This window comes from Papio anubis, chromosome 7 (assembly GCF_008728515.1).
Source record: "Papio anubis isolate 15944 chromosome 7, Panubis1.0, whole genome shotgun sequence".
Lineage (NCBI taxonomy): Eukaryota > Metazoa > Chordata > Mammalia > Primates > Cercopithecidae > Papio > Papio anubis.
In genome coordinates, this window is record NC_044982.1 from 17,994,942 (window position 1) to 18,016,382 (window position 21,441).

Sequence of the window (21,441 nt, forward strand, 5' to 3'; positions counted from 1 at the left end):
ACTTTAGGAAAGGGGTCACAAAAAAGAGAAGCAAGAGAGAGTGGACAAGCAGGGCAATGCTGTAAGTACATCCATCAAATCCACAGCAAAACTTCCATCTTTTTAGAGTAGCTCATCACCATCAGCTTGTTAACACAAGTTTACACATTGGCTACAACAGGTCGGCCACAGAGTATAGAATTTAATGACAACACAAAATGACACCCATCAATTGTCTGCATTTCAGAATCAGCTTTCCATAAGATCAGCTTACAGCTGATTCATCTCCTGTTTTGAAAGCATGTAATACTTTTATATTCTCTCATAAAATGATTTAGTACTTCCACTACAATTGGAGCAGGAACATCACAAATGAGTCAGTTCTCTGCCTTATATTCTACTAATGAGTTCCACCAAAAGGGAAGAAACCAACCTTGTTTATAAACTACTGTTTAACAAATTATAACTTCAGCCGCCTATTATTGTCCAATTGTATTCCCATTTATACATCATAAATTCGTATCTAATGTTGAATCTAATGCTACTAACATGAAAGTCCCAGTTCATCAAAATTCTCTTCAAAATGTTTATGTACTATGTATTTCACAAACATTGAAAAGAGTATAAAAGGCATTATATGGTGCTCGAAAAACTATAGTCCATTAACAGTTTGCAAAGTTTCTCAAACCTGTCAATCTCCTTTTGAAGCCATTCTTCTATAGGGGAACCTCATCTTGGTCTTGACATCTGACAGGCACCTTTATTTTACCATAATTTAAGGAGCAATCGTTTTCAGCTTACTCAAGAATTACAGAAATGTCTTACCAAGTGTAAACATAATACATTTAAATTACCTGTAGAGTAGTTAGTTGTTTTTGTTACGGATTCTTGAGCTTCAGAGATAGCCTTCAAAATCAGATTCTTGTTAGCTTGTTTAGAAGGTGGAAGAGAAGGTCTAAAAGAGTTAAGAAAGGTATTTTTATTAAACTTTAAATTTCAGTTCTCCACAGGTCACCCATCTGTTATGCCTTTACCACAACCTTCTCTAGGTTTCACAGACTAGCTGCAGTTTTTAGAAAATGTCAACTACACTGGAACCTTACTATTATTTTTTCGAGACAGAGTTTTACTCTCTCACCCAGGCTGGAGTGTGGTGCCACTGCAGCCTTAAACTTCTAGGCTCAAGCAATCCTTCCACATCAGCCTATCCAGTCTAGGACTACAGGTGCCTGCCAAAATGACCAGGTAATTTATTTTATTTTTGTGCAGACAAAGACTCATTGCATTGCCCAGGCTGGTCTCAAACTCCTGGTCTCAAGCAATCCTCCTGCCTTGGCCTCCCAAAGTGCTAGGTATAGGCATGAGCCGCTATGCCTAGGCCCCTTTTAGTTTTTTTAAATAATAAATTTGAATCTTAATTGATGTTGTTCCCCCTCACTCCACCATCACATTAGTCAATATTCTCTGCAATCCTCTCCAATGTTAAGCAATTTCTCTCATTAATGTGTTTCTCAAAACCCAGTGAAAAAGTCTTACGTGGTATTACATTAAATATGTATGCCAGGTGCGGTGGCTCACGCCTGTAATCCCAACACTTTGGGAGGCTGAGGAGGGCAGATCACCTGAGGTCAGGAGTTCGAGACCTGCCTGGTCCAACGTGGTGAAACACCATCTCTACTAAAAATACAAAAATTAGCTGGTTGTGGCGGTGCGCACCCATGATCCCAGCCATTCAGGATGCTGAATCAGGAGAATCACTTGAACCTGGGAGGCAGAGGTTGCAGTGAGCCGAGATCGTGACACTGCACTCCAGCCTGGTTGACAGAGCGAGGCTCCGTCTCAAAAAACAAACAAAAATTATTTTCGTGATTATTCTCTTCAAGAAATCAGAAGACTCCACCAAGGAAGTTAAAGCTGAATTTACAGCCACGTTCAAGGTACCTCCTTTCAGGCTTTGCTGGCACAGACACACTGCTGGAGATGCTTCCTGTTCGAGACCCATAATCATCTTCTTCTTCCTCCTCTTCTCCATCATGATTGAACTTTTTCACTTTAACAACTGAACTTACCACAGGCAACTTTCTCTTCCGAAAGTTTTCATCCTGCAATCAGATAAAATTTATGCTTACCTAGTTTCAGAAAATAACAAAAGTTCTACTATGAAATGTTTCCATTTTAAGAAAAAAATAGTACACAGTAATACGAGAAATTCAGAGTATTTCTTGGTTTTGTATAAAAACATAAATATGAGGACAGGTGTGGTGGCTCACATTTGTAATCCTAGTACTTTGGAAGGCCATCATGGGCAGATCACAAGGTCAGGATTTCTACACAAGCCTGGCCAATATGGTGAAACCCCATCTCTACTAAAAATACAAAAATTAGCTGAGCGTGGTGGCATGCGCCTGTAATCCCAGCTACTCAGGAGGCTGAGGCAGAAGAATCACTTGACCCCGGGAGTGCAGGATGCAGTGAGCCAAGATCACGCCACTGCACTCCAGCCTGGCTGACAGAGTGAGACACCACATCAAAATAAACAAATAAATAATATAAATATAAATATTATCCCTACCAGTCAACCTTTAGCTAAAACAAAAATTAGAACTTTATTAACAGCTGCATACAGTGCTACTGAGGAAACTAATAAAATGGAGTTAATTGGTTGCTTACTAGCAATTACCACCAACAATCTAAAATTGATCTGAAATCCCCCCGAATTAATTTAAGATTAAAGCTATCTCAAATGCTGGAAATCCCAAAAAGGTATACAGATGTGATATAAAAGAACTCTAGGAGCAAGCCATGGAGAGGAAAATCTGGTATATCATGAGATACAGCAGATAAAACAATTTAAAAATAAACTTGGGGCTGAGTGCCGTGGCTCCCGTCTATAATCCCAACACTTTGGGAGGCCCAGGCAAGTGGATCACAAGGTCAGGATTTCAAGACCAGCCTGGCCAACACGGTGAAACCCGTCTCTATTAAAAATATAAAAAATTAGCCAGGCGTGGTGACGAGTAATCCCAGCTACGCGGGAGGCTGAGGTAGGAGAATCGCTTGAGCCCAGGAGGCAGAGGTTGCAGTGAGCTGAGATTGCGCTATCGCACTCCAGCCTGGGCCACAAGAGCGAAACTCCTTCTCAAAAAGTAAAATAAAATAAAATAAACTTGTTATATGTGTTTAGTTACTTCATATATTATTTAGTATCAAGAACTGCTGAATTTTAGCCTAAGCCAGAATTTAAAAGTACATACAAACCTCCATACTCATTTTCTCCGAGCTGTTTCTAAAGAACGGACTATACGTTTCTTCTAAGCTGTTAAGCACTTCTGGTTCACACAAACGTCCTGTTTCATATACCCAACTATTCTGCATATCAAGCTGCTTGGCAGCATGAATACTATTTTGCTGCTGTTGAAATTGCAACCTGTTTAAATGAACACCACTATCTGCATTTCTACTTGCAGGTGGTCGATAAATTTCAATAGAAGGGCGAGAAGAACCATATGTAAGTGTCACTGTAGGTTTTTTCTGAGATAAGGGATTCTCCTGCACAAAGTTGAGGTCTTCGTCAATGAGATCATCTGGTTCTGGCTTAATATCAATCACATCTTCAGAGGGTGCTGGCTCCCTCAAAGGCTTCACTGTTGACATTAGTCGGGTTGCAGCTCCATCATCATAAGTCTGCCTATTTAAAAGAACAACAAAATGTATTACAACCAAATTAGGGCAATTATCTCCAAATCTTTAAAGAATGCTTACTTGAAAAATTTCAAGGAAAAAACTGAGGATACTCCCTTTAGGTATTCCATTCAAAACTACTTTGAAATTGCACTTTCTTTAAATTTTGATTTACTAAATTTGTGATCAAAGATAATCATACTTAGATCTTATCCATTATTTTATTCAAAAAACTGCTGATGATCACTTCACTGTTCCTAAAAATTGCTGAGAACAGCAAACTGAAAGATACAAAAACTAATAAAAATGTCACATACACAAAGCCATCTACCCACAGCAGGTCTACACCAGACTCTTACCTGACATTAGTGGTTTTTGACTCCTGTGAACTCGTAGAAACTCTGGAATCTCTTTTTTCAGGTCTTGTGCTAGGAATGGCAAGTGGTGGCACTGCAGCTTCATGCCTCCTCTCATCTCCCCGACTGAAATTGCTCTTGTTTGAAGGCACGTTACTATCAAAGATGTTGGTATCAGAAGACTTTAGACTAGAGGGTTCTGAAAAGAAAAATACGGTCCTTTTAATCTATTTTTATTCTTTATTTTTATTTATTTATTTTTGAGACGGACTCTCGCTCTGTCGCCAGGCTGGAGTGCAGTGGTGCATTCTTGGCTCATTGCCACCTCCAAATCCCTGGTTCAAGCGATTCTCCTGCCTCAGCCTCCTGGGTAGCTGGGATTACAAGCACACAACATGACGCCCGGCTAATTTTTGTATTTTTAGTAGAGACGGAGTTTCACCATGTTGGTTGGCCAGGATGGTCTCGATCTCCTGAGCTCATGATTCGCCCACCTTGGCTTCCCAAAATGCTGGGACTACAGGTGTGAGCCACCCTGCCCAGCCATCTATTTTTATTACTTTAAGTCTTTTCCTTCCTCATCACCAATTCAAAAGCAATATGTGTTTATTGCAGAAAAATTTAAAAACATAAATAAAAATCACCAATTATCTCAAAGGTGATTTTTTGGGGGAAGAGCATATATACAAATTTTTGAAAACATGTATCTTATGTGTGTATACTCTCATGTTATTCTTCCATAACATTATTTTCAATAGTTGAATATTATTCCACACATGGTAATATAACAATTTCGTTTATTATTACTGAACTTTTAAATTGTTTTCAATTATAAAATACTGAAATATCCTTGAGGCTAAATCTCTGCACACATATGTAATTATTTCCTTCGGATAAAGTGCGCTGCTCCCTCTCCTACACTTAAATATCTTTGAATTATATTAAATTTACTGGTCTTAAGTTCACAAAAATATGTGCTTTCTAAAAAAGTTCAAATGAACTACTGTTTTGAAAGCCATGGGTTTTTCCCAAAGCACCATAAATGACTTTAGAAAGAAATCGTATGCCATTGCAAGCAGAAATTAAAAAAAAAACAATGTTATGAATCTTACCAGTCGTTACAGAGCGAAGTTTATCTAATACACCATGAAGCCTGAGAAAAAAACAAAAAACAATAAAGCCTCCATTAAGATTTCAATTCAACCGTCACTCTAAATTCATGACATTATATTCAGAGATTTTTTTTTTAATTTTTAAAATATTTTTATTATTTTTAAATAGAGACGGGGTTTCACCATGTTGTCCAGGCTGGTCTTGAAGTCCTGGACTTGAGAGAACCACCTGCCTCGGCCTCCCAAAGTGCTGAGATTACAGGCATGAGCCACCGCACCCAGCCGAGATAAATACTGATAAGCTGTATTTAGTGAATAAATTGTATTAAAATTAACTTTCAAATTTCACATTTTTAAAAAAAGGATTTGTATAAATCCTACAGAAATCAATAAAAAATTATATTTTTTTCTTCACTGTTTTCAACATCTAGCCTATGCAAAAATATGGGAAAGAATATCATCTGACCAGAGTCTTAGTCTACAAAATATGTCACCCTGTTTTCTAAGTACTAAAGATTTACTGTAGCTTACAGTAAAACAAGTATCATAAACATGTAATATTGCTTATTATTACAACCATTTAGGCAGCTTATATTAACTGCTTAAATTAGATGGCTTCTTGGACAACTTAATTCTGAGAGGTTAAAAAAAGTTATCTCAAAATGTGCTATATCGTTTCACTCTAATACTTTCTAAACTGATGCTGTAAGGCTGTAATCTTGCTGTTTTGGTAGTTATAAATGAAGTAATTTGCCTCACATCCCTTCCCAGTATCTCCCCAAAAATGCCAGAAATCTCATAATGTTTCAATGAGAACCCTAGTCACATGCTACTGTCCCCACGGACACAATTACTTCAAGGCTCCAAATAATCACAATAGTCTGTTTGGGGCTAGTGTTAACACTAACTTAAGAAAGCAAAGTGCCAAAGTGGGGACATCACCCTTTGCATCAGCACATGTTAAAGAACTGAATTTATGGCCAGATGAGAATGTTGAATTAATCTGGTTTTAAATTCACTTAGTAGTCTGTTTTAAAAATCTATCTAAAGTATTTCATCAAGTTTTTGGAGAAAAGGATCTACTCGGTCAATCTTCCATCTTAGATTGGCTGGACTTTAGAAAAAAAAATAGTACTCACAATAATGGTAATTTCCCCAGTCAAAAGCCCCAATCTTTTTTTGCGGGGGGCTGGGAGGGAATAACCTCTGAGGACAAATTGTAACAAATGGGTTGGGTCACCCACAGTGAGGTAGCAGTGTGTGTATCATAACAACTGATGACCACTATACAACGTTCTTCAAATTTGTGCAATGTATAAACCCAGAGAATTCTGTGCAGAATTTCAAGAAGACTGATAAGCATACAGTTGCCTACTGGGGCAAAAACACCTTGAAGACAACCTTTGGTATAAAGGCAAGAACTTAACCAGGCTCATCTCCCCACTTAGTGCCTCCTCTTGCCATTCACATTTAGCAGGCCACTTGCTTACTTAACTTTTGCTACATCATCACCTTTTACGGTAACTGGTAGTTCCTAGTCTGAGGGGCCTAACAAAGTATTTCTTGTGTCTATTCTCAGCTACATCATTATCCTCCAGCCCTCATCTTCACTTTACCTCAAACCTGGTACTAGGACTTAGCATCTTAAGTTGAATCTTACTCTTCTTGTCAGTATTCTCAACTAAAGGCATAGAACAGTAATTTATGTATAAAAGCAAAGTTGCCTATTTTAAAATTCCAAACTTAAAAAAAACTTATAATCTCAAAATATGCTATAACATTACACTATAATTATTACTCAAAATGAAGGTGTGAGTTTAATAAAAAGCTAAAAAAGTTAGATCCAGAAAAGTGAGAAACAGAAAACCTTGCCCTATAAAAGGTAACTCATTGTAAAAGGCAATATAAGAAGCCAATCCAGTTCAAAAAGACATCCTGTAACTGGTTTTAGTGCGGGAAAAGGAACTATAAGATACAGAAGCTGGCCAGGTGCGGTGGCTCACACCTATAACCCCAAGACTTCTGAAGGCCAAGGCGGGAGGACTGCTTGAGCCCAGGAGTTCAAGATCATCCAGGTCAACATACTAAAACCCTGCCTCAACAAAAAATTTACAAACTAGCCAGGCGTGGGGAGTGCAGGAGGGAGGGTACTGCAATCGGATGATCATTTGAGATCAGGAGATCGAAGCTGCAGGGAGCTGTGATTGTACTACTGTGCTCTAGCCTGGGTGACAGAGCAATATCCTGTCTCAAAAAAAAAAAAAAGATATAGAACTTTACAAAAGAAAACATAGTAAGAACAGCCAACATATACTAAGAATTCCTTAGGGAAATGAGCTAGGGACACCTATAAGTACTTTACACATATTAGCCCATTTGATCCTCAAAATAATTTTATAAAGCAAGTGATTGTACTATTCCCATTTTATAGCTAGAAAAACCAAGGCAAGACCCAGGGCCAGGATTCAACTTTGGCTGTCTGGCTTCAGAGGCTGATAACGTTTGGCTCTGTGTCCCCACCCAAATCTTATATTGAATTATAATCCCCACCTGTCAAGGGAGGGAGGTGACTGGATCATGGGGGTGGTTTCCCCCATGATGTTCTCATGACAGTGAGTTCTCATGAGACAGTGAGTTCCCAAGTTCTCAAGAGACAGTGAGTTTTCACGAGATCTGATGATTTTATGTAAGTCTCTGGAAGTTCCTCCTTCACTCTTCTCTTTCCTGCCGACTTGTGAAGAAGGTGCTTGTTTCCCCTTCCGCCATGATTGTAAGTTTCCTGGGGCCTCCCCAGCCATGTGGAACTTCGAGTCAATTAAATCTCTTTTAGAAATTACCCAGTCTCAGGTATTTCTTCACAGCAGAGTGAAAACGGACTAATACAGAGGCTGTGCCCTCATCACTCACAAACTGCCTCTCCAAAGTGAACTTAACTCAACTGTCAAGAACCTCTCTTCCGACAGAGTATCAACTCAGGCTTGTGCCAAACTTTGGTCTGAGGCTCAAAAATTCAGAAACATACCATACGGTGAATCGAATTGTGTTGTTCCCTAGAAACAGGGACAGATCCTCTGTCATTTGGTCCTGACTTTTCTTGTTGGCCACCATCACCATAATGTAATCAGGAAGTTCTTCATCTATTTAAAAGGAAAGGTATATCAAAACTTTGTTTCCTCAAAACTTTCTTCTTAAAGTAGATGTGCTTGAAAATATAGATGTAGCTCTAAGCTTTAGAGTCTCAGAGCTCTAGTGGAATTACATTGGACAAGACGGCTTAGCTTTAATTTTTTTCTCTTCATTCCATAGGTATTTCAATTACTAGAAGGATGGAAATTAAGAATAACTGATACTTACAAAACTAGACATTCTGAATTATAGGGTCAAACTTGAGCATGCATTCACTTCCTTGAATCTTTTTAATAATGTTTACTAATTTCAAAGAAGCTTCCAGGAAATATATGAACATTTCCAAGAAAAAGAATTGAATTTTGTTTAGTTTTAATTTACATTGTTTCAAGACAACACTCATTTCTCAAGTGAACATATTTACCCTTGCTAAAGGCAGGTTTCAATTACTCAGGGTAACAAACTTGTAGCAGTATCAAACAAACAAATAGACCCAAAAGCTCCACATCATTTAAAAAACTCAATTTTGACATTAAATAATGTCAACTCAACGCACTGTTTTACCCTCACGGTGGTAATTCTACAATGATTATAAGGGTGAGGTCTAGGATTTAAAAAAAAAAAAAAAAAAAAAGGCCGGGCACAGTGGCTCACGCCTGTAATCCCAGCACTTCGGGAGGCCAAGGCAAACGGATCACGAGGGCAGGAGGTCGAGACCATCATGGCTAAAGTGAAACCCTGTTTCTACTAAAAATATAAAAAATTAGCCGAGTGTGGTGGCGGGGGCCTGTAGTCCCAGCTACTTGGGAAGCTGAGGCAGGAGAATGGCGTGAACCCGGGAGGCAGAGCTTGCAGTGAGCTGAGACAGCACCACTGCACTCCAGCCTGGGCAAGACTCTGTCTCAGGGGAAAAAAAAAAAAGAAACCAAAAAACACCCTTCCCTTGGTAATCCTACAATGATTATGAGACTGAGGTCTAGGATTTAAAACAACAACAAAATAAAACAAAAAACCTCAATAAGAAGATAAGGAAGCAAAAGCTGTTATCAGGAACTCTAATCTCTGCCCCCCAAAACTCCATTAGATTTCTTTTTTTTTCTTTTGAGACAGTCTCACTCTGTCTCCCAGGGTAGAGTGCAGTGGCACCATCTTGGCTCACTGCAACCTCTGCCTCATGGGTTCAAGCGATTCTCCTGCCTCAGCCTCCGAGTAGCTGGGATTACAGGCATGTGCCACCACGCCCAGCTAATGTTTATATTTTTAGTAGAGACGGGGTTTCAGCATGTTGGCTAGGCTGGTCTCGAACTCCTGAACTCAAGTGATCCACCCACCTCGGCCTCCCAAAGTGCTGAGATTACAGGCGCGAACCACCGTGCAGTGCCAAATTTCTTTAATACCTTAAATACTTGTAGTATTTCTATGCAGGCAGAAAGGTTCATTTCAGAAGTACTTTTTTTGTTTCAAAGAAAAATATAAAAAATGCAGTTCAAGTGTTGAGAGAATAAAATGATAAATAAATCTTGGTTCAGCTTCATTTTCTCTGAGCCTCAATTCTCTCCTGTTAGTCTTACAACAATCCTGACAACAAATCATTTATGAAAGTGCCCAGCAAATGGTGGTAACTACTCCATAAATTACCAGTTCTCAAACTGGTCTTGGGCCCCTTCTCTGGTTTATGCAGGTTCTATCTATTATTTACTGTGTTCAAAATTAGAACTGATCATTTTTAATTAAAAAGTATTTATTCATTCATTAAATAATACATCCATCACATGTTAATCACAAACCCAATAATATTAACATAAGTAACATTATTTTTATTAAATTTTCCAAAAAAAATATAGGTGAGGCACGGTGGCTCATGCCAGTAATTCCAGCACTCTGGGAGGCCGAGGCAGGTGGACCACCTGAGGTCAGGAGTTGGGAGATCAGCCTGGCCAACATGGTGAAACACTGTCTCTACTAAAAACACAAAAATTAGCTGAGGGTGGTGGTGGATGCCTGTAATCCTAGCTACTCAGGAGGCTGAGGCAGGAGAATCGCTTGAACCTGGGAGGTGGAGGTTGCAGTGAACCAAGATTGCACCACTGCACTCCAGCCCGAACCACAGAATGAGACCCTGTCTCAAAAAAAAAAAAAAAAAAAAAGAAAAAAAAAAAAAAAAAAAAGAAAAAAAAAGTTACTGCAAAGACTGGCCTTGTTTCGCATTTTTATATATCTTGTTCTATGTCCTTACGACTGAAGAATGTGAAAAAATCTGGTGTCACAGATATGCAGTTGAAAAAGGAGTATTCTGATAGTTTTTTCAGATAAGGTGGATATTTTTCTGTGACACTACACCAAAACTAAACAAGTGGTAGCTTATTAAACGTTAAAGCAATGTGGAATGTCAAATACATCAATGACCTTTTTGAACTGTTGCACAGAAATCCACTGACCCACCCTACAGTTTAAATAAATCTTTAATCCATGCATAGTTTTGTAACATTATGCATTCGTTATTTAGAAAATACTGGTTCACTTAGCTATAAAAACCAGTGGCATGTTGATATATTTCATTATGTAATATAAAATAATTATTTTTTAATATCACCATTGAGTTGGCCAGGCATGCACGCCTGCAATTCCAGAACTTTGGGAGGCTGAGGCGGGCGAATCACAAGGTTGGGAGTTTGAGACGAGCCTGGCCAACATGGTGAAACCCTGTCTCTACTAAAAATACAAAAAATTAGCTGGGCGTAGTGGTGAGTGCCTGTAATCCCAGTTACTTGGGCAGCTGAGGCAAAAGAATCGCTTGAACCTGGGAGGCAGAGGTTGCAGTGGCCAAGATCACGCCACTGCACTCCAGCCTGGGTAACGAGTGAAATTTTGTCTCAAAAAATAATAAGAATAAAATTTTTTTAAATCACCATTTACTTAATCAGAAATTTTTTAAGTACTGGGAAGCTGTCAAGTTCATGGAGGCAGGCTCAGATTTTCCAAAATTCTAATTTTCTTTTGAAAGCTCACATGTGATTGGCAACAAAGACTACGGGTTCTTTGCTCACTTTCAAGTAAACATCTGCCAAATATCCTAGTGTACGTAACCAGTTTGTCAGTACTCTGAAGTTAAAAATGATGTTCCCTGAAAGAGGTGGCTAGCTTAATTCTCAACTCAAATGATTTTCCTTAACCATATTTCAGTATACAATAAAAATGTTTTATGAGCATTTCTATTTCCTCACACAGAATACTAAGAAGATAAAAAAACATTTTGTAAACCCTGGACTTCACATCTTCATCAATGACATTTTAAGTATAATTAGCTTAAAAAAAAAAAAACTATAAGGGGGGAGTGATTTGAATATGATTTCATTATGGTGTTACTATGTTGACCAGTTGATAAAATGGTTGATAAAACTTTATCAACCATTAGTTTTACACAATCCAAACATCAACGCAGTGAAAAACAGCACATACCATCTCAGTATTAATATGAAAACAGTTTTGACTTCAGAGACCCTTGGAGTCTCCCACACTTTGAGAATCACTGTCTTAAGTGGTAGCTATTATTGTTATAGGAGGCATCAGCTTTGGGGGCAAACCATAAAACCTTGCTCAAGTAGGCAAAGCCTCAGTTTCCTTGTTTACACAGTCTAGGATACTGCCACTTACCTTCCAGTATTCCCATAGGGATTATCCTGAGTTAATACACATACAACAGTTAAGCACAGTACCTGACCCAGAGTAAACACTCAAATTATAAAAGAATAAGGAGAAGGAAAACGCCGCCTTACTGTTTCAAAAAGAGAAAGAGGGAAAACATAGAGATCGGAAAATAAAATTCACTGAACCATTACAGAAGCAAATGCCAGAAAGCATCAAAAAGCATATCCAAAATCAGAGTTCTAAAAACAAATGTCAAGAGGAAAGTAACAAGAATAGTAAACTTTAAACAGGCATGGTGGTTCACACCAGTAATCCCCGCACTCCCAGCACCTAGGGAGGCTGAGGTCAGATAATTGCTTGAGACCAGGAGTTAAGGCCTGGGCAACGTAGTGAGACCCGTCCCTAGAATTTAAAATCAGAGAGAATAGGAAAACCATAAAATAAAATTCGCTCAAACATTATGTAAAATGTGACAGAGCCTTAATGGAGGAAACTAAATTTCAAAACACCATAACAGAAGGAGGTTTGGGAGAAAAAAAACAAGGTTGCAAAAAGATGATGAAGAAGTAACCAGGGAGTATAAGATTTGAAGACGGTAGAAGGGAGTCTCTCCCAATGTCCAAAGTACGTTAAGAAATATGCATTCACTAAATTCAATTAGCTGCAAACTTTAAATTCTATGAAACTAACAACTCAAAATACACTTACCAACATAGGCTCCTAATTCTTGCAATTTCCCCTTAATGGCACTCTGGGAGAAAAAGAGCAAACGAGCATGTGAGAAAGGCGGCTCTAGGAAAACAAGACCGGATTCTGCAGCGCTGAGGCCACTTCACTGGTGCGCGCACCTCCAGGTCCCCCGGGTGGGGGCGGGGAGGAGCCTCGCCTGCACCACCACCCCCACCCCGCACCCCACTCCCGCTCCGGTCCCGCGGCGCCCACCTCCCGCAGCGGATCCAAAGCGGCGCCCTGCGCCGCAGGGGTGGCTCCCGCCAGGCCTGAGCCTGTCCTTCCGTTTCCCGGCGGCTACTTCAGCCGCAGCCCTGCTCTGAGGCCGCAAATGTCCCCAGGCCCAAGGCGGCCTGGACAAGGAGGAGCTGCAGCCCGCCAGGAGCGTCCAGCGGCGGCCAGGCCGCGGCGTCCACCCGGGCCCAAGGTCCCCGTTACTCCTGACAACCGCCCGCTTGCCGAGACCTGGCTTCCCACCCCCGCCCGGCACGGGCCTCACCCGGATCTTGCGGCTGATCTCGGTGCCGATCTCCATGGCTCCACGGCGTGCGGGAACTCAGCACTGCGCGGCGCTCGGCTCACCCGGAGGCTACCGCGGACTCCCACCCCGCAGCCGAGCCACCACCGCCTCCTCCTCCGTTCCGCCCCCGGCCGCGCACACCGCGTATCCCCGCCCCCGCCGGCACGGCGCGCCGGAGTGAGCGCGCATGCGCCCGTGTCCGCGCCTGCGCACACCTTCTACCCGCGAAACCTGTGTTCAGGCAAGGAGGGCGGCGGCGTGCGCGTGCGGGTGGCCTTGCTGCTCCGCCTCCCGGGCACCTCGGGGAGCCTTCCTTAAGTCTCTCTGCTGGCCCTCCGCTTATTCATTTTATTCTCTCTTGGATGGTAAGAATGAATTAAATGTGTAGCAGAAAGATCTTGGGCTGTGATATGAGACGCGAGTTCAAATCCAGCCTTCACTTACTGTTAGTATGGTACCGGTCCAGGTATTTAAACTTTTCTTACGTGTCAAATGGAGTCTGCCTCTTAGAGGTTGCACTGCAATTACCCTTGAAGGGAAAATGGACTATCCGGAGCAACAGAGCCAATCCGTCAAGTCTCTGACTCTGCCCTACCTTGGCCCTTCTGGGTTTGGTTCTGCCTTCCTTATCTCGGGCCCACCCGTGGCCTCTCCCCGAGACGAATCCCCATCCTCCTGCTTCTCTGAACACCCTTCGTGGGACAACACTTTTGTTCTGAGGATTTAAGTTGTCAACTCTGTGCTGATACTGACCGAATTTTCCATCAGCCTTGAATTCTCACACAAACCCCACTCCCAAATTCTAAGTGACTACTCTTATTTTCTCCAAACTCAGCACTTAGACAGAAGTCGCCTTCATCTCCCCTTCCTCCACTCAATAGATTTCTACTCTTGATTCCGCTATTTGAATCAATAACTGAATTCTCCCTATCCCTGATCACAAAACCTGGAAAACAGAAGAGGCACAGAGAGGTCTCCTTTCTCCCTCATATCCACTAATTCCTAAGCGTGGTCTCTGTTGTCCATTGCTGCATAACAGATGACCACAAGTTGAGCAGCTTAAAACACAAACGTTTATCATCTCATGGTTTCCATGGGTCAACCTCACTGGGTCCTCTGCTCGGGGTCTCACAAGACTACAATCAAGGTGTCAGGCAGGCTGTGTTCTCATCTGGAGGCTTGACTGAGGAAGAACCTATGTTCAGGCTCATTCAGGTTGTTAGCAAGAATTCATTTCTGGCTGTGTGGGGTGGCTCATGCCTGTAATCCCAGCAGTTTGGGAGGCCGAGGCTGGCGGATCACTTGAGATCAGGAGTTCGTGACTAGCCTGGGCAACATGGCAAAAACGTGTCTCTTCAAAAGTACAAAAAATTAGCTGGGCATGGTGGCATGCATTTCTAGTCCCAGCTACTTGGGAAGCTGAGAGGGGAGGATTGCTTGAGCCTGGGAGGCAGAGGTTACTGTGAGCCAAGATCATGCCACTGTACTCCAGCCTTGGTGACAGTGAGACCCCATCTAAAAAAAAAAAAAAGAAAAAAAAAATCATTTCCTTGTGGCGTTGAGAGTAAGGACCCAGATTTTTTTCTGGTTATCATCTGGAAGCCACCCTCAAGTCCTAGAGGCTGCCCACAGTTCTTTGCCAAAGGGTTCACTAACATGTCTGTTCACTGAAGCCAGTAAAGGCCAGGCATAGTGGCTCACGCCTGTGATTTGAACTCGGTGAAGCAGAGGTGGGAGGATCACTTGAGACCAGAAATTTGAGACCAGCCAAGGGCTTTCATTTAGTTAAGTTAGGCCCACCCGGGACCTGACCCCAAAATCAACTGATTCAGGACCTCCATTACATCTGCCAAACCTCTTATTTTTGCCAAATTTATTACCTAAGCAATCCACAGTAGGGGTCAGGAGCGGGTTGTACAGACAGCAGGAGCAGGAGTTGTGGGGCTACCTAGGGTCTGTCATATGGTCCTTTAGTAATCTCATATAATCCTTATGAATTCCTATGGCATCTATATGGAAGCTATTAGTATAATAATATATTCTGTGCAATGTTATTTCGTGTGTATGTGTGTCTTCCCTAACAAAATTATAAACTCTGTAGGGCTTTATATTTCTCCAACCTTTCAGGATGCTGGACACAGAGTAAGCACTCATTACATATTTATAGGGTAAAAGAAATTAAAGACCTAATTTACAAAAGCATTCCTCAAGGATAAATCCAGTGATCATACACTCATTCAACATTGATGACAGGCAGCAGAGCAGAATGACAGAGAACGAGGGCACTGCAGCCAGACCGTCTGGGTCTGAATCCTGGCTCTGCCACTCCCTCTGAGACCTTAGGCAGATTGCTTCTCATCTCTGTGCCTCAGTTTCCTTATCTGTGATATAGGTATGATACTAGTTTCACCTGCAAAGAGTTACTGTAAGGATGAAATAAGTTAATATTTGTGAAGCATATTGAACTGTGCCTGGCTCATGGCAGTACTATGCTTGCTGATTAAAAATTAAGTACCTACACTGGGATACAGTGCCAGGAGCCAGAGCACAAAGAGGAGCAAGACCAACTCCCTGCTTTCGTGACACTCACAATCCAAAAGACAGATGAACTACTTTTATTCCTTTACCACACATTACAGAACTAAGAACAAAAACACTTTTTACCATTACTGGGTACCCAATTCTCGGTCAATATTTACATAATATTGAAAATAACATTTAATAAAAAGTAATGTTTTAATTAAAACATATTCAGAGTAGGGAAACATTAAAATGTATTCAAGAGAGCGTTAACTTTTAGGACAAGGAGCTAACTTTTAGGACAGCTATGGAAAAGAGACTGAAAGACTGCTTGAGACCTCCCACCTTTAGATCTAAGATGTTGCAATGTCTAGATCACAGGAGGGGCAAACCCACTAAACCAATGGTTTATTTGGTGGTCCAGGGCAGTTCCAGGCACTTGCCTGTAAACTGCAGCTTCACAAACCACATCACATCTCGAAGAAGATGTTCATGATGATGCCCTAAGAGAAGCCATTAGAGGGAGTAGGAGTGCTAGGCTTGAAAAAGACAAAACTGGACAGTGTTTTTTTTTTTTTTTTTTTCCCCCAGCTTGAAAATGTTCTCTGATTCAGTGGAAACAACACGTTTTCCTATCAAGACCAGATTTCAACAAACCCAAAGTGCCAGCTAAGAGGGCTCTGGGCTGTCTTCCAAAAAGAGAAGATGACTGAAAAGAGGATTGGCTTTGAAGTCAGAAGGGCTGAGTACCAACCCCATCTCCATGGAGCTATGAGTCTTCTAACATTGCCCCCCAACCACATCTACTCTCTTCTCAGGTTATATGTCAGCTGGATGTTGTACATTCTTTGCATGTGCATGCATGCGTGTAAGTGTGTAGAAGCAGTAGGGGGTGGGGGAAGGTGGGGTGGGGGTGTCCTCCTGCCTGAAAAGCTTTTCTTTTCTTTCTTTCTTTTTTTTTTTTTCTTGAGACGGAGTCTTCCTCTGTCGCCAGGCTGGAGTGCAGTGGCGTGATCTCAGCTCACTGCAACCTCCACCTCCTGGGTTCAAAGGATTCTCCTGCCTCAGCCTCCTGAGTAGCTGGGACTACAGGTGTGTGCCACCACACCCAGCTTATTTTTGTATTTTTAGTAGAGACAAGGTTTCACCATGTTGGCCAGGATGGTCTCACTCTCTTGACTTTATGATCCGACTGCCTTGACCTCCCAAAGTGCTGGCTGTGAGCCACCGTGCCCAGCCCAAAGCTTTGCTTTTCTTTGAGTAGTCAGTCAACCTTTTTTTTTGTCCTTCCAGACTCAAGCAGAAGCTGATCACAGTGGTTAACCAGACATTACCAGTCCATTCAGACTATAAAGTATAACCATGTATAAATTTCCTCACCTACTACAATTACATATTCACCTGTTGTTCACATGGTGAGTCTTTGAGGACAGGGGTATACATCTATTTACCTTTCTCCTTGCAGCACCTGGCTTCTAAATATATGTGGGCTGAATGGACAAGTGTTTTCCAATAGTGATTATCACATGGCATAGACAGGCTTGGATCAAAGGCCCTAAGTGTTGGGAATTACAGTCACAGCAGTCACTTGCTACTGAGGTAGACATGCTTCTCCATTTGAACAAACACACTGCCAAGATCATCATTTCTCTGATGTCCAGGGGAATCTATCCATAAAATGATTACTCTTTTGCAACTGGAAAGGTGTTGCATGTGACACAGTGTTGAGTGTAGTAGACAGAACTTAAGGAGCAGATTGAGAGACCAAAGACTTCACATTTCTAGTTCTAGCCCTCACTGTCCCCTTCCTCAGGGATCATTATCTTTTTTTTTCTTTTTTTTGAGACAGAGTCTCACTCTATCGCCCAGGCTGGAGTGCCGTGGCACCATCTCAGCTCACTGCAACCTCCGCCTCCCGGGTTCAAGCGATTCTCCTGCCTCAGCCTCCTGAGTCGCTGGGACTATAGGCGTGTGCCACCCACCCGGCTAATTTTTGTTTGTTTGTTTGGTTTTTTTTGGTTTTTTTTTGAGACAGAGTCTCATTCTGTCACCCAGGCTGGAGTGCAGTGGCGCGATCTTGGCTCACTGCAAGCTCTGCCTCCCGGGTTCACACCATTCTCTTGCCTCAGCCTCCTAAGTAGCTGGGACTACAGGCGCCCATCACCACGCCCAGCTAATTTTTTATATTTTTAGTAGAGGTGGGGTTTCACTGTGTTAGCCAGGATGGTCTCGATCTCCTGACCTTGTGATCCACCCGCCTCGGCCTCCCGAAGTGCTGGGATTACAGGCGTGAGCCACCGTGCCTGGCATAATTTTTGTATTTTTTAAGTAGAGACGGGGGTTTCACCATATTGGCCTGGCTGGTCCCGAACTCTTGACCTCATGATCCACCCGCTTCGGCCTCCCAAAGTGCTAGGATTACAGGCGTAAACTACTGCACCCAGCCAGGGATCATTATCTTTGTGTGGCAGGGCATTCATTCAATTTGGATTTTTGCAGATGATGATAATTTATACAGTGGGTATTCACCGTGCTATCAAAACAGATTAACTTTTGAACTTCTAAGAAAACACTAGTCAGTGCACCCACCAAACCACAATTTCCTTTTTCCTTTCCTTTTTTTTTTTTTTTTTTTTTGAGACAGAGTCTTGCTCTGTCACCCAGGCTGGAGTGCAGTGGCGTGATCTCGGCTCGCCACAACCTGTGCCGCCTGGGCTCAAGCGATTCTCATGCCTCAGCCTCCCCAGTAGCTGGGACTACAGGCGTGCTCTACCACGTCCAGCTAATTTTTGTATTTTTAGTAGAGACAAGGTTTCACCATGTTGGCCAGGCTGGTCTCGAAATCCTGACCTCAGGTGATCTGCCCCACCAGGCTTCCCAAAGTTCTGTCATTACAGACGTAAGCCACCGCACCCAGCCTCCTTTCATCTTTTTGTCTTTCATCATTTTATGTGCTGGGCTTTCTTTTTACATTTTAATTTATTTATTTTAGTAAGAAATAGCTTCCAGCGTAAGAGTATGTATAAGTATGCCACCTTCTGGATAACAAGAGGGGGTAAAGATAGTTATATGTAGTTGTTTATAACTCTGCAGAACATCTCTATAAGGATACAGAGGAATGAGGGAACACTGGTTACCTCCCAGGAGAAGAGCTAGGTGTCTAGCAGGCAGGGTGAGAAGCAGACTTTTTACTTATACCCTTTTGTATCTTTGGGGGTGGCACCATATAAATTATCTCACTTCCTTAGATATGAAACACAAGCTAATAATAATTTTACAACTAATACTTTGAAGGCATTATTCAAGTGCCTTCCCATGAATGTTACTGCCAAATTAACATAGCTGAGGGAAAATAGGGCTTAGGTACTTGGTCAGTACATGACATCTGTGGACTGTGAGGGAGGAAGTTCAACTCAGTTGTCTAACATCTCTTGGGTTTTACGGTCATTTTCTATTTTTAAAATTCTTTTATTTTCTTCCTGATTCAATTAACAAGTTTTTATTTAGTGCCTACTCTTTGCCCAGTACTGTCCTGGGAATCCTAGGAGATATAAAAGAAGCCTTCATGAAACAACTTTTACAGTTCTTGCCAAGTGTGGAGATCACTGTGGAATGGTGTGGCTAGAAAGTCATCCTGGAAGCAGAGTCTTACTTGCAGAGACGCAGAAGGCTTAGACAAATGGAAGGAGGGCAGAAGGGGCTGCTGGCCAGGGGCAAAGCTTGACAGGGGCAGAAAGCGATATGGGTGGTCAGAGAGGCCCGTTTGGAAACTCTCGATAGGTCAGGCAGAAGAACTTAACCTTGGGAGTCCATTAGGAGTGATAAGAGAAGGAAGCCTGGTATTAGCAAGGAAATAAGAGAGAACCGAGAAACCAGATGCCAGGAGACCACCCTTGTTGCAATAATCCGAATGTAAAATGATGAGGGTTTGGATTTAGAATGTTCCAGGGGAAACAGAAAGGAAACAAAGAATTCATGAGACATTTCAAAGGAGGAAATACCAGGTCTTGATGATGGAGATGAGAATGGGAGAAATCACACGATTCCAATTTTTCTACCTTGGGAAGCCAGCAAAGGGACTTCTTTTCAGATCTCATTTATTTCCTCGCGCACAAATTGACCCCCTCGTAGAGTTCAGTTGAAATATCAATTACAAACAGAATTGATCTATTTTTTTTTTCCCTTAGAAACACAAGTAATCTTATTTGCCTTTAGCTAAATGACCCAAGATGCACCTTGCTTGGCTTTGTTCTTGGATAGCACTCATACCTCTATGACAGTGCTCCCCACTTTGGCCTTGTACTGCGTGTGTGGTGTGTAGGTGCGTTTATTACCCACTAAACCAAAAGTCTGTGTTGTGCAGGGACCACGTCTCATGCATAGTTAAGTATTAAAAAGTTTTTGTTAATTGTTTAAGAAAATGATATTTACATGAAACAATACTTTAAAAAGCTTTCCAGAAACAACAGCATTAAAACAAAATCATTGAAATTAAAATTTACATAAATTAAAAGGTTCTCTGCTCCACATGCCAAGAAAAGATCTTATACTATTGTAATAGTGTTAGAGTCACAGTTTTATTCCTCAGCTTAAGTGCTGCAATACAGTAATAAGAATGCAGTACCAGAATACTGTGTCACAAACAATTAAACGAAACACTTCATATATGCTTTACACAAGTTATTGGATATTGCTTAGTATTTATTTCCCCCACCTCTGCGGTGCAAAGATATTAATATCCTTGTTTTATAGGAGAGGAAACAGGTAAAGAGAAATTAAGAAATTTGCACAAGGTCATCCAGCTAGTAAATGTTGGAGCTGGGATTTGAACCCAGACAACTTGGTCAAGTCTCCATCCTTAACAGTTCTGCTCTGTATTGCATAAGCAGACAGCTCCCTTTTGGGGACTGACAGGTTATTTGAGGCATATGAACCATTTCTGGTGGGGGGGCTTTTCCACCCAGTACTGGAAGTGTCTAGTGATATGGGGCATAACCTTAGGAGCAAGCAGGAAAAGAAGAACTGTATTCCAATACTATTAAGAAATATACCAGAGTAAACGAATAACCATCAATAACAGCATTTTACAGCCTACCTAATAACACAAGAATAAAACTCTTTATCTGGAATCTAAATAATACCCCCTCCTCTCATTTTATTAAAAGCCTTGCTTTATTTGGAAACTCTTAAAATAAGTGATCATACGATTAAAAAAAGCAGCGGCGCGCCCCCTCCCAGGCGGCCGGGCGCAGCTGTCCGCGCCTCCCCCGCGCGGCTGCCCGCATTCCAACTCTCTGAGGTCACGGGCCGCCGCCGCCTCCCCAGATCCGCCCGCCCGGCCCAGGGGGAGGGACGCCAGGGCCTGGCCGCCCCGCTGCTCCGGCCGCGCGTCCCGCGTCGGTCCGACATTCTGTCCGTCCTGCTGCCACCCCACGCCCCCGCAAGGCTTCTTTGTGGGGCGCTCCTCGCCGGCCGGTCCCACCTCCAGGCCTCGCCCCTCGCCGTCGCCACCGCCGGACTCTGCTCAGGGGAATGGTCTGCGGGCCGGGTTTTTGGAGACAGGAAGTGAGGCGTGCGAGCCTCATGAGCGCGCCGCGGCGCGGGCTGGCGTGCGGGTGCGGCTGCGGCGACCGCGCGGCGGGGCCCCGGGAGGCGGGTCGCTGAGCGGGGCGCGCGGCCCCGAGGATGCGGGAGCGGGAGCAGGTGAGGGCGCGGGCCCCGGCCGGCGGGAGGGGCGGGCCCCGGCACGAGCGGTGGGGTGTGTCCGCTC

The 21,441-nt window shown here is 42.5% G+C and overlaps 2 protein-coding genes across 15 annotated transcripts in view; one reads left to right on the plus strand and one right to left on the minus strand.

The window, feature by feature from the left end:
• Positions 1-13,386, minus strand: part of ZC3H14 (zinc finger CCCH-type containing 14) — a 48,016-nt gene extending 34,630 nt beyond the window's left edge. For 9 of the 13 annotated variants that reach the window (XM_009212105.3, XM_009212102.3, XM_009212104.2 and 6 more), the window contains exons 1-8: positions 13,131-13,386; positions 12,611-12,653; positions 8,151-8,265; positions 5,129-5,169; positions 4,020-4,215; positions 3,238-3,667; positions 1,921-2,081; positions 834-934 (exon numbers count right to left, since the gene is read on the minus strand). In XM_009212105.3, the coding sequence (XP_009210369.1) occupies positions 834-934; positions 1,921-2,081; positions 3,238-3,667; positions 4,020-4,215; positions 5,129-5,169; positions 8,151-8,265; positions 12,611-12,653; positions 13,131-13,166 (1,123 nt within the window). In that variant the 5' untranslated portion in view covers positions 13,167-13,386. The remainder of the gene's footprint in view (positions 1-833; positions 935-1,920; positions 2,082-3,237; positions 3,668-4,019; positions 4,216-5,128; positions 5,170-8,150; positions 8,266-12,610; positions 12,654-13,130) is intronic. The other 4 variants (XM_003902142.4, XM_017961441.1, XM_017961442.2 and 1 more) reach the window with 4 other exon arrangements.
• Positions 13,387-21,309: 7,923 nt separating this feature from the next.
• PTPN21 (protein tyrosine phosphatase non-receptor type 21) overlaps positions 21,310-21,441 on the plus strand; it is an 88,098-nt gene continuing 87,966 nt past the window's right edge. Inside the window, exon 1 of one of the 2 annotated variants that reach the window (XM_021941448.2) lies at positions 21,310-21,374. Coding sequence is in view for 1 of the 2 variants with exons in the window: in XM_031667924.1 (XP_031523784.1) it covers positions 21,357-21,374 (18 nt within the window). In the remaining variant the exon portion in view is untranslated. The remainder of the gene's footprint in view (positions 21,375-21,441) is intronic. The other variant, XM_031667924.1, reaches the window with a different exon arrangement.